Source organism: Peromyscus eremicus, chromosome 12 (assembly GCF_949786415.1).
Source record: "Peromyscus eremicus chromosome 12, PerEre_H2_v1, whole genome shotgun sequence".
In the NCBI taxonomy this organism is placed as follows: domain Eukaryota; kingdom Metazoa; phylum Chordata; class Mammalia; order Rodentia; family Cricetidae; genus Peromyscus; species Peromyscus eremicus.
In genome coordinates this window covers 45,165,350-45,177,961 of record NC_081428.1, presented here as the reverse complement: position 1 = coordinate 45,177,961, position 12,612 = coordinate 45,165,350, and the positions used below count along the sequence as shown (strand labels likewise).

Genomic DNA, 12,612 nt, shown 5'->3' with positions numbered 1-12,612 from the left:
GGGAGAGCCCGGCTGTGCAGGGGCGCATGTGTCCCACGCTCCACGCTCTGTCTTGCAGGCCGGCCCAGGACACGAAGCCGGAAGAGAACTGGCGAGCGGGGTTGTGAGCCGGGAGTCCAGCTCGCCCTGCTCTCGGGAGCAAGCTGGGTCTCGGCGCTCGCTCTCTTGCCGGAGCCTGCCCGGAGCTGGGTGTGAAGCCTGGCGTCACGTCAACGAGAGCAGAGGCGGCCAGGCGGGGCGGAGTGCGCGTGCGCGGCTCGCGGGGCGTGGGAGCGGGCTCCGGGCGGCGGCGGGTACGCGCGCGCGCGCGCGTCCCCGGGCAGCCTGGGCGGCCGCTGCTGCCTGTAACTGCTCGCTGCGGCGCTGCTGCTGCTCGCTGGTCGTTTTTTCCCTGGAAGGCAGCGGAGGCGGCGGCGGTTGCTCCAGACACCTGCGGCGGCGACCCCCCGGCGGCGGCGGCGGCGGCGCGGAGATGTGGCCCTTGGTGGCGGCGCTGTTGCTGGGCTCCTGCTGCTGCGGTGAGTGGCTCGGGGATCCCGGCTCTCGGGCTGGTGCGCAGCACCCGGGCGCCCCCGCAGGAGTGTGGGCTGCACCCCCGCCGGTCAGGCGGCTCCGGGAGAAGAGCAGAGAGGAGAGGAGGAGAGAAGAGGGTGGCGGGATGCGCGGGCCCTGCGCACCTCCGAGCGCCACCGTGGGAGGGCCCCGCGGGGCATCGGCGCCCCTGCCTCCTCCCTCCCCTCCGCTGATCTCCTTCCATGGTCCCTTTTTTTCCCCCCTGGGGCGAGCGGGCTGAAGCTCCTCACTCTCCAGTGCGCACACATAGGAAGACTGGGAACAACTGCAACTGTGCAAACCTGAACTGCGAAGAAAGCGAAGGGGGCAGCTGCCAGAGACCCCCCCTCCTCTCGTACCCCTCTCCCTTCTCGGTGCTTCCACGCAGCATTTGGGGCTGAAGGACTGAAGTGGGAGGACCGGGCCTCTTGTGATGAAGTGCGCATTTTGGTGAAGTCGACCAGAAAGGCTTTTGCTCTACCGTGTCAGCACTGGAGCAGAGGGGACGCGAGGAACCTAACTTTCATTTCTCAACCAGCATTTTTCAAAGATTTTTTTTCTGGCCACGTATTTTGGTGGTGGTTGTTTTGAATCCTAAAAACAAGCTTCCTGGAAATACTTTCTCCTGACACCCCCGCTGCCGCCACCCCCTCCGCCAGCACTTTAATATATTCCTTATTGTAGATTAAAGTTGTTTTTATTTTTATTTTTTTCTCCTTTGAGGGAACGTTTTTTTAGAATTTACTCAGATGTTGCCAGTGATCTGAAGACAGTAATAACGAATCAAAACACATATGCAGCAGACTGGTCCTTAGATGCCAGAGATGCACCCCACCTCCCCATCTTTTGTAAAGTATTTTGCTGTTTATAAACGTGTACCTCCTCTGTAAAAAGCTGAGGAAAGAATAGGAATTTATGTGACCATATACTGCCCGTCAAGCTTCATATCCGTAGATTCCTCTGCGAACTTTTTTTTTGAAAGATTCAGAACAGGCTTGAAGCAAGGATAACAGTAAATGTTGAATTTGTCTTAGGATGGTAAATTAATTCACCGTTAAACTGATGGTTAACCTCAGTGTGCCACTCATAAAGGCCCGCATCTGGGAGCTGTTTCCAAGATGCCCTTAGTTCCCTGCTCACCACTTTCCCCTCCCCAAGCATCCTGCATGTTGTAGCTGGTAATAATAAAGATCTGTGGTATCTAAATTGTCGGTGTTAGGTATTCTCCGATTTCAGTCATCTTTACCATGATTGTTGCCATCGCTATGATTGTAACATTGTTTTCAGATACCTGTTGTATAATCAGAGAGCTTTCATATTGAGCCAGGTATAAATTTGTAACAAAATGCCACTAATTCAGACCATGGAGGATGAAGCTTGTTTGTCTGAAAAGTAAAAATATAAGCCATATACTATGTTGTTTTGTAAGCCTGACTTTCAAGTAGATTAAAAAACAAAACTGTTAGAAAGGTAGTTATGGTGATAGGAATTGTGTTAGGCCTTTGTTACCAATAGTTATGATTAATTAATGCTCATTTTGTCCAGTGTTAACACATTTGAATCTACAAGGAGTTGCAAAATTCAGAACTTGCACTAGGAAAAAAAAAAAAAAACAGAAAACCCAAACCGAAAATACAGGCATTATGCTTTTGACTTGTTAGATATATGTAAATCAGGAAGTGAATGTTTGTCAAAGATAAAATAGACTTTTGTGTGTGTATCATATGTAGTAGGTTCAAAAGAACATGCATGAAAACATGCTAACAGTCTGAGAACACAAGCAGTCATCAAGGGACCCGGGAGACTGGATTTAGAATCTAGAAAGTCGTGGATTTTGAATGTTCATTCGTGCCGGAGTTAATTTTGTTTTCAGTTTCATTCATGATGAAATGGGCAGCCAGGGGCCATGTCTTTGTAATCTTTACAGTTTCAGTGACCTCTGTGGTAAAAGGGGAGCGGGAGGGGGGGGACGGACGGGGGACTTCTAACACCCCCTTCAGCCAATTAAAACCGAGTGCAGCCCTCTGTAATGGTTTACAGGATATGAAATGAATGTCTGTATCCCTCCCCTGTATGTCCAGTCACACTTCCTTTAAGAGGATAGCAGTTTCCCGGTAGTCACTAAATAGTAAATACAACCTTCAGTAAATAATGTCAGTCGTATCTATGAACCAATAATTTCTTTGATGGTTGAATGGTTTTTCTTTGTTCAAAGTGACTTTTAGAAGTCAGGCATGCACCTGATTGGGTTAAAATGTCTTATTATCTAAATATAGCAGTAATGTAGCTGCTCAGGTAAAAGTGTTTTCTTTCCTCTTGGAGAACATGATTTTAAGGCAGGAGTTGCCATTTTAAAGGAATAAATGCCTCTGTGCGTGCCCTTGTCTGTGGAGCTGCAGCAGTCTGGAGCAACCTGCTCATGCACTGCATTAAATGTCTACATTGGGACCCTCCTGCTGTCGTCTGGGTTTTGACAGATAGCTTAACTTCATCAGGAAAGTGCTCATAAAAGTTTGGAAGGCCATGTTCTGAAGGCAAAAGAGGGGTCTCTCCCTCCCTCCCTCCATTGGTACATGTTCTAAATACAGAATCACTGAAATTCGTGTTTTTATTTCAGCAGTGTGCTACCATTTGCAGAGAACTATTTTACCTGTCTTTGAGGTTTCTGCTGTCGTAGATTTTTTAGTTAAAATACAAAATGCTGCATTTTCATAGCCTGTGTCTCAGTCTAATATAATGCATACTCGATTATAAAGCTACTTTCACTTTGCATATGAGTGCAGTTACTCATTGGAAAAAGAACAAGAATAACTGTAGATTCAATTTTGCTAAACTCGCTGTAGTGCAAAAGTAGGGAACAGAGCACCCAGCAGAAGTGGTTCTTACTTCCCTAGAGCAGTGGTTCTCAACCTTCCTCATGCTGCAGCCCTCTAATACAGTTCCTCATAGTGGTGTGACCCCCCCCACCATAAAATTATTTTAGCTGCTACTTCCTAACTGTAATTTTGCTACTGTTAGGAATCGTAATGCAAATATCTGATATGCAGGATATCTGATAAATCCCCCCCCCCCAAAGGCATCACGACCCACAGGTTGAAAACCACTGTCCAAGACAAAGACTCCAGATGTGGAGTTTTCCCTCCTTGTGGTTGGCTACATGGAATTGAAATTGAAATGAGAGGCTCCACCCTTCTCTGAATATTTCACTCCTTACCCATGGTGCACTGCACAGGATTTAGAGTCTATTCAGCTTCCAGATTTTGAGGGGGGAGGGAGGTCAAGAGAATTCATGTGCAAAAAAAAAAATTTTTTTCTTTTTTCATTTTTAGCAAGTGTGAGCCTATGCTGCATTCCACTAAATACTCTACCAGACTCTTAAAGGCACAGAGTCATATTTCAGACTTCAGACTTGTATGCATCTTAGTAACTTACTGTGTGGTTTATAGAAAGGAAAAAACATTTATCTTTCAGTGGCACTTGGCGCACTTCAGGTCATGATAAGGTCAGACTGCAGGATGTTACCAACTTCAGCCTGCCCTAACCCCTGTAATTCTAGGTTGCCTAGTTCTGTTCTTATAAGGACACTTGAAGGCCAGTGAATGGGGCAGGATTGCTTTGAGTCAGGCTGAATTAAGCTGTGGGCTCCCCACTGGACCCCTGACCTTTATTTTTAGCATCTACCAAGGAGAGCTTGGACTCTACCCTTCTCCCCTCCTGACTTCATTTTAGTCTCAGACCCAAGTTTTTCCTGCCAGAGGCTGGTTCTGAGGGCAGAGTTGTATGGTTCCTTGTTGCCAGGCAACGTCTTTCATCATGGATGCGTCAGGTGCCTCAGCAGCCATTGGGGCTCCTCAACCCATTCGTGAGCGTCACTCCGAGCTGACAGTTCACTTCTTACTCCTCTGTGAAAAATGGTAGGGTGGTGTTCACCTCACAGCTGCCCTCCGAACACTACTAAACTGAGCTTCATGGCCCCCTCTTTCAGCTCGCCCCAAAGAAGCCCCGTTCACACTCCCAAGGGGACGACAGCCTCTCTACACCTCCTTCAGATCCACCACCTCGGAGACCTGTTCTCAGGGCTTACTCCTCAGTCTTACAGTCTAGATCTTGCCCTGGCCATTGACTCCTTCCCCTTAGCTGGCAGCCATTACCAAGTTTTACCTCATAATACAGAAGAAAACCAAAGCCCAAGAAGATCCAAAAAAAATCCTTGCCCTTGTCCTCACCTCAACACCTGTTGGACGTTTCTCTCTGCTTTCTGGCTGTGAGGTTTATTTAAAGGCTCGCAACTTCTGCCTTCTCTCACCTCCCGAGTGCAGGTTCCACGTGGTCCTACCCGTCCATTGGCATCCTTACATAGAAAGCAGCTGCTTTCCAGTCCTCGGCTGGGTTTTTGAGTGTTTAACATCCAGGGTAGCATCTCCTTTGTCTGTAGGAACCCTAACCCTGCCTTGACGTCTGCCATGTTAGCATGGTGGCTTGCTTTGTTTGCTTCTCCTGCTTCTCTCTCCTTTGTCCTATTCTCTCTGATTGTTATCCCCATGAATATTGCCATTCCCAAGCTTATGCTCTCTGCTGTTGGTTTTACAAGGACCCTGTGTGGTCAGTCTTCTTTATGCCGACAATTTCAACTACCAGCGATGCTCCTACTGATTCCCAAGTCTTTATAGCTCTGACCCTTCCTCTGAAACCCAAAGTCATAAATTCTGGGATCTACTGGACATGGCCACTTCATTGACCCACTGGAGCTTTTAATGCTCAGCCTGAAACCCTGAAAGGATAACTCCCCTAAATCTTCAGCCTCTTTTCCATATAATTAATCTACAACCAGCTAGTTCCACAGACTATTTTAGTTTCCAATTTTCATTTTTCCTTTTTTATCTCCTCACCTCCCACATCTGACTTCTGTTGATTTTGCTGCTTTGATTTTTAATGCCAATTTTTTAGGCCTCCTTTCTCCTTGTCACTTACCTGGACTGTTTCAGTTGGTTCTTAATGGGTCCTCTCTTCTCCCCTTCCTGCCCCTAATCCCCCTTTCATGGTGCTGTCAAATGTTATCTTTAAGTTAAAATAAACCCAAGTTGAACCTTCTCTTGTCAAGTCTAAACTGTTCAACCTGACATTCAAGGAAGCCTTCGTGGATTTTCTCAGCCATCTTCCCAATCGCCTTTCCTAGAGCTCACCTGAATTGTTTTCTGTTTCAGTTATTTTGTCCTTCTCTACATACTGTCTAGGTGGTTTAAGTCACATGTCCTTCCTTTCCCAACACATTCCTGCTCATGCTTCAGTCCCAGCTTTGGGATCTCCTTCCTAAGGCCATTCTTAAGTACACGCATGGGGCTTGTTTTGAGGAATTTTTCTATCCATATATGCAGTTGACTTGAAATTTTTCTATGATAACATGCAGCTTTGCAAATCCACAAACAGGCTGATAGAAGCATTGGGGATTCTCCTGACAGATGAAGAGTAATTCCTTTCCCTTATGACTTGCAAACTTCGTCCTCCTTCCTTCCTTCCTTCCTTCCTTCCTTCCTTCCTTCCTTCCTTCCTTCCTTCCTTCATTTATTTTTTAATATTTGCTTTAAAGTTTATGTTCGTAAGGAAGGTATTGAATCATTTCTGGATGCTTGCAAAGACCCTTAGGATACCAGTCAAGCCATCTTCCTGCCTTCTGAGAGTAATGGAAAGATGTGTAAAGCAGTACAGTGAGAGCATTTGAAAAGGGAGCAAAGAGCAGTAAAAACAGCACTTGAGTGATGGTTGATAGCAGGCAGGGGGGCAGGAATTGTCATCTCAATGATACTATGATAAGAAGAGCACAGCTAAGTATGTGAAAGGTGATACAGTGAGAGCCTCATGTTCATCTTCTCATGAAATCTTCACACAACCTACAGCGAGTACTGCTGTTCATGCTTTGTAGATGAGAACACCGAAGTCCAAGAGTTAAGCAACTTGCTTCAGGTTCTACAGCTATGATGTAGGATCTGGCTGCAAGGTGGATGTGTGCTCTTAATCGCACCACACACTCTATGCCCAGAGAAGGATGTGGCCCTCTCTATGCTGGGGATCAGTATGTACTAAGGCATGTTTATAGGAACACCTTTGCGTATTCATGGGGTTGCAAGAAGGTCATTTTTGATGGGAGATTACTTTGGAAATGAGAGTACAAGATGTCAGGCTGGAAAGCATCTCAGAGGACCTTGTTTGTTTTCCATGCTAATGTCCTTAGAATTTGGCTTGAGAACGAGGGTGGTGGGGTGTCACTGGGCAAAGGAGTACACATTTGCATTTAGAACAGTTATTTTGAGGACTGTGGAAAATGCATTGGCATTGGCATGGAACAGTATGGAAGACAGAGGCAGGGAGCCAGCTTGGAAGTCTGGCAGTGGTTCAAGGGATAAGGGTGAGGGTGTAATTCATTCATTTAAAACTATTGAATAGGTTAGCTTAACAAGATTCCTCTGTGGCTAAAGAAAGAGATAGGACTCTAACTTGATATATGGGTCCAAGTCTGACTGACTAGTAAAATATTTTAGGGAGGTGAAGATTGGGAAATACAGTGTTATATAATTTGGGGAAATTATTAGTTTCTAACTAATTGTAGTAACTCACTGGAGTGCACAACAGACCATTGAGTAAAGTCTACAGTTTAGAGGAAAGGTGGGGACTGTTGGAGTAAGGAAATGTGCTGATTGTTAAAACTGATGGAGTAAGGGGGAATACTTGGCAAGAGGTTCCTGGTTGTTGGCATGATAGCTATATGCAGGCATGGCACTGAAGCGGTAGCTGAGAACTTACATGTTGACGTCAGGAGGTAGAGAAACAATCAACTAGAATGGTTTGGGTTTTTGAAACCTCAAAGCCCATCCCCAGTGACACACCTCCAGTAAAGCCACACCTTCTAGTCCTTCCCGAAGAGTTCCACCAACTAGGGACCAAGCTTTCAAACAGAGGAGCCTATGGAACCATTCTCATGGAAAACCACCACACATTAGGAACACTAATATTTAGTAAGAGCCAAAGACTAGATTTTGAAAGGTAGAGCAGGGCAGAGGAAATTTTCTAATCAAAAGGATTATTAACGATGGAGGGACAGAGTAAGAAAAAAAAAAAAATGAGGAACTGCTCCCTGGATCGAGTATTATAGAGAAGTCAAGACAAAATGAACCTTGTGAAGTAGATTATTCACATGAGGTCATTGGTAATTTGAGCAAGTATTGTAGTGATGGTAGAGTAATAGGGCACAGAGTGGCGTCCTGTTGACACAGAGTTTGGGAGCGCAATGAGGTCAAGAAATGCACACAGATCATTATCTTAGGGTCCTGGGAAAGAGAGATGAGTATGTGGGGCTTTTTAAATTTGGTGCATATATATATACAATTATTAAAAGATAACTTAAACACTCCATAAATGGAATTAGAGGGTGTGGAGGCTGGCAGCTTGTGAGTCCTCTAGATGATGGACTAGAGGCAGCCATTGAAACAAGCTCCGAGTGAAGGAATTCATTTCCGGAAGAGAGGGAAAAAAAAAACCCTATGGATAATCGAGGCTGCAGGTAAGTGTATGTGGGAAGTGTTCCGAGCTTCTGGCTTCCTGGAAGGACTCAATTAAGGAGGAAGAGATGGCACCTGGAGAATACAGGCTGAGAAGCAGAAGGTGACTTGTTTCAGAGTCATTAAAAGGGGAGAGATTTTACAAGGGATGTCGATGAACGTTAGGGGCCCCGATGAGCGGTGAGTAGAGGAAAATCTCCTGTTCTCTGGTAGCAATGTACATTTTCTTAGAAACCTGCTAGGCAGGTTGATTTTCTGCCCTCCGTAGCACTCTGGTCGTGCAAAAAGAGCCACACTTGTGACCTTGTGTTGTATAACCTGCTTATAGTCCCCATATGAGAATACTAAAGCTCCTCAAGATAAGTCCCACTTTTTTTTTTCATTATCATATCCCTCCATCCTGTCAGTGTCTCATCTGGGTCACTCTTAACAACTACTGATTAATGTCTTAAGTTTCTGAGCCGAGCACGTGTACTGTAACCCATGGATCAGACTTCTGCCGCAGCACAGCTGTGCTCAAGACCGACTTAGGAGGTTTCCGTTGGCGCCGTGTTCATGCAAGTTGTGACATCCAGTACCTTTTGGCATTTGATATAAGTTAATCCTCCCAGCTTATTTGGTAATTGGCCTGTAACTCTGGCATCATCCTTGGCCAAGTCTCCATGCTCTGTAGAATAGACTGCTACAGTACAGCATCTCTTATCTATGTGAATTTTCTTATGTTCATTTTTTTTATGGTCACTTACGCCCCAGGTTAGCCGGTTTTTCCTCACTTTGCTATTCCATCAAGAGGCAATGGGCAATGGATAAAATCCCCTATCGGATGATGTTCCTTAGTGTTTTCAACAATGTGTTTTCACATAAAGAAGTTGAAGTTAACCTCTGGAGGGATATTTTGGGCTACTGTTGTTTACCAGTTCTTGGTGTAAAGGTTGCCTTGGTTAACCAGGTCAGTTATTCTGCATAAATTGCTTCAGCTAGAAAATGTCTTTACTGCAAGAAGTAATACAGTACAATGAATACCCTGTGTATTCCTCGAACTATTTCTATTCCAATAAGTTACAGAATTGTAGAGTGTTTGCCAACCACCTCATTCTTACCTGGGGTCTTCTGGGAAAAAAAAAAAAAAGAAGAAGAAAATCTCACAGGATGACTGAGCCATTCACTTGTGTCTTCTGGTGAAGAATAATTTTGAAATGACTCATAGGAATATAATTTTTAAACTTTGAAATGATTCATGCTGCTATAAAATGGACATACATCAGAATTTTAATTTTAATCCTTAAGGAACAAATCAGAAATTAGACAGAATCACTTTTGAAGGCAAATTGGTAGAGCAGACACATTTATAGGCTAGCAGGAATACTGAAAGCATTTATTAATGGAAGCAAAAATTGGTCAGTATTTTTGAAGTGATTTTATTTGGAACCTTCTTCCATGAGGCAAAGCTTGGCTACAAAGCAAAATGTCTATCTCTATAGAAAAATCTTGTCCATGACCCTCAATTCCAACAACTTCGACAGTTGTAGATAGCCAAGTTGAAGTCAGTGGAAGCATTGCCCGTCTTGAATCTGATGATTGCAGAAGATCTGCGACATAGTGACCAGAACCCACTGACAGGGTACACTGGGAACTTTGTCCATTTTAAAATCCCCACAGGTATGTTCTGATACTTGCCTTCCTTTGTAGTTGTGACATCACCTGCCCCCACCCCCATCTCTCTTTTTTCAATATAGCTTCTCACCCTGATGGCTCTTTCTCCAGGGAAATAACTCAAAACTCCAAGGGTGTAGAAAACATAATTGGGCATTCAGGTTTGCCTGGAGCTTCCTAATATCTGGGTGGCTAAAAATCTAGAGAACTGGAAAAGGTGAGCCTTGAATGCCCCAAGGCTGCTTCAAGTGGCACATTGCCAGGAACATTGAGAAGGCCGAAGTCATTGCAGTAGATGGCACAGTGTCCAGTTTTATGCTGCTGCCCTGTGTTTGTGCAGCATGGTGTTGCTTAGGGAGCATTTCTTAGATGTTTTCTCCCATGGGGCTCCCCGGTGTTCTATGAAGCCACCCACTGTGTGTGCTCTGATCCTCCTTATTAAACCATGCTCTAGTAAAATGAATGACTACACCCCAGAGTGTGCCAGGCAGGGGACTGGTGCTTGAATTTTCTTGAACACAGTTCAGATTGTATTCCAGTGTATGCCCTTATATTCAACTGGATGGGTATTTATTAATAATCACACTCTTACAGTAACATCTTATGCCCTTGATTTTGTTTCTGGTTTACATAGAAGGAGGAAGTATTAAAGATTAACAGAGTTAATGTTTTGTCTTCATTGGTACTTTGGGTTTTGAAGGAAAAGTCAACAAGCTACTTCGATAAGAACTTTGATAAATGGCCAAGTTCTATCATACAATTGGAGTAACTCTGCATCTTGTTTCAGTTGAATGGTGAGCCTTGCATTTACTCTGGCCATTCAGGCACCCAGGGCAAGGCTGCTCCTGGTGCCTTATGCCATTGAGAAGAACCGATGAGTGTGCACTACGCGTTAGCAGCATCTGCTCCTGGTTTCTTCTTTCTTGGCTTTTTGAGTAGTTTATGGTTTATTGGAGGAAGAAATACCTGTAATCTATATTTCAAAATTGTTCTGTAGACTCAATGAAATGTCGGGGTAGGAAAATGCCAGTCAATTGTATGTAATCCTTTCTGAGACTTGCATACAAAATGTCTATCGCTCTCCCTTTTGCAGTGGGAAATAGCCACTGAGAACATTTTTTTCCCCCTCGTTAGTATTCTGAGACTTTCCATCCTCTTGGAAAGATAAGATTTGATTCATTCGAGTTGCTTTGTATATTAAAGTATAATAGAACTGGCCACTTCTTTTTTTTTTGGTTATGCAGCCTGAGTGTAGAGATAAATTTCATATCACTTTAGCAAGTTCCATCTAGAAGTGTATAGAAGTTGAGCTTGAATATAATACTTGGTTTTTTGTTCAGAATGTTCCCACAGTAAGGCCAGTATTTTCCTACATATATCAGTAAGCAGATATGATTACTTGAGAACTTTCAATACTCCTTGCATTTCCCAACACAGTTGGTGGATTTATCCCTCAAAAGCACAGTGATGTATACCTTGTATTATTAAGACTGAATAAAAAAAAAAAATTCCAGTCTGCCAGCTGGTGTGCAAGTAACTTGTGGCTGTTTTTCACCTTGTTCCTGTCCTGCTTGTGTAAATGAACAATTGAAGTATTTTTCTTTACCTTAAGGGTTTGTAATACACCTAAGATAGTATAATATATATACAGATTATAATGAAATACCGTTGTGTCTGATTTCCAGGTTCAGCGCAACTACTGTTAAGTAAAGTCAAATCTGTAGAATACACTTCGTGCAATGAGACTGTCGTCATCCCGTGCATCGTCCTCAATGTGGAGGCACAGAGCACTGAAGAAATGTATGTCAAGTGGAAGTTAAACAAAACGTACATTTTCATCTATGATGGGAGCAATAACAACTCTACTGTAGAGACTAGCTTTGCCAGCGCAAAAATCTCCGTCTCAGACTTACTGAAAGGCGATGCCTCTTTGAAAATGAGTAAGCACAATGCCGTCGTGGGAAACTATACGTGTGAAGTTACAGAGTTATCCAGAGAAGGCAAAACGGTGATAGAGCTGAAGTACCGTATGGGTAAGTGATGCAGGCTGTCCGTTCTGAAACCTGGGTTGAAGTGCGATGGCCACTGCGGGGGGAGGGGGGGGTGTGGGGTGTGTACTATGAGGCGGGACCTTGCGGAAGTCACTATGAGGGATCAAATGAGGGATCAAGGCATTTCTCAGGCGGGTTGGGTGTGTCATCCAGTGAGAAGGCAAGCCTGACAGTCGCATTTTTTGTCTCTTTCGGATACACACACTCACTCTTCGTTCTGCCCTTCCATTGTGTTGTGAGGTAGCACGAAGACCCTTTACCAGAGGCTGGGCGGGTGCTAACACCGCGCAGTGGAGCTTCTCGGTCCCAGAACTAGGAACCAAATTACACCTGCTCATAGAGCACCTACTCCCACTACTCCGTTACAGCAGGAGAAACAGACTGAGTAAAAACAGTAGGACTGATCTAAAGGCCTCCCGTGTCCTGATGAAACTGAATGCAACTATTAGAAAGGGAGCACAATAGTAACCAGATGGCTTGGTTCGCATCTATTAGCCCCATCACCCAGGAGCAAGGCCAGCATCAGCTACCTATCAAGTTTGAGGCCAGCCTGGGTAACAGGAGACCTCTTTTTAAACACAGCGAAAAGTGGAGAGCAGAAAGAAGCAAAGTGAAATAGAAATTCTTTTGAACCAAAGAGCTGACCATTCCTAAATGTTGACATACTGGTTGGTGGCTTCTAGGAGTTCTGTCTTGCTTACTTCTCTGCTCTTCCCAGAAACTCTGCTTGCTTCTCCTTCTCTTGTGTGTTGTGTGGCTCCCCATCTTGGTCGTAGTACTCTTCTGTCAAGGTAATAGGCGGT

General features: G+C 44.6%; 1 protein-coding gene across 9 annotated transcripts in view; it reads left to right on the top strand.

Moving 5' to 3' along the window:
* Positions 1 to 320: 320 nt before the first annotated feature.
* The window catches only part of LOC131922193 (leukocyte surface antigen CD47), a 53,414-nt gene continuing 41,122 nt past the window's right edge, over positions 321 to 12,612 (top strand). For all 9 annotated transcript variants that reach the window (XR_009382236.1, XR_009382234.1, XR_009382235.1 and 6 more), the window contains exons 1-2: positions 321 to 518; positions 11,444 to 11,791. Coding sequence is in view for 6 of the 9 variants with exons in the window: in XM_059276944.1 (XP_059132927.1) it covers positions 473 to 518; positions 11,444 to 11,791 (394 nt within the window). In the remaining 3 variants the exon portion in view is untranslated. The remainder of the gene's footprint in view (positions 519 to 11,443; positions 11,792 to 12,612) is intronic.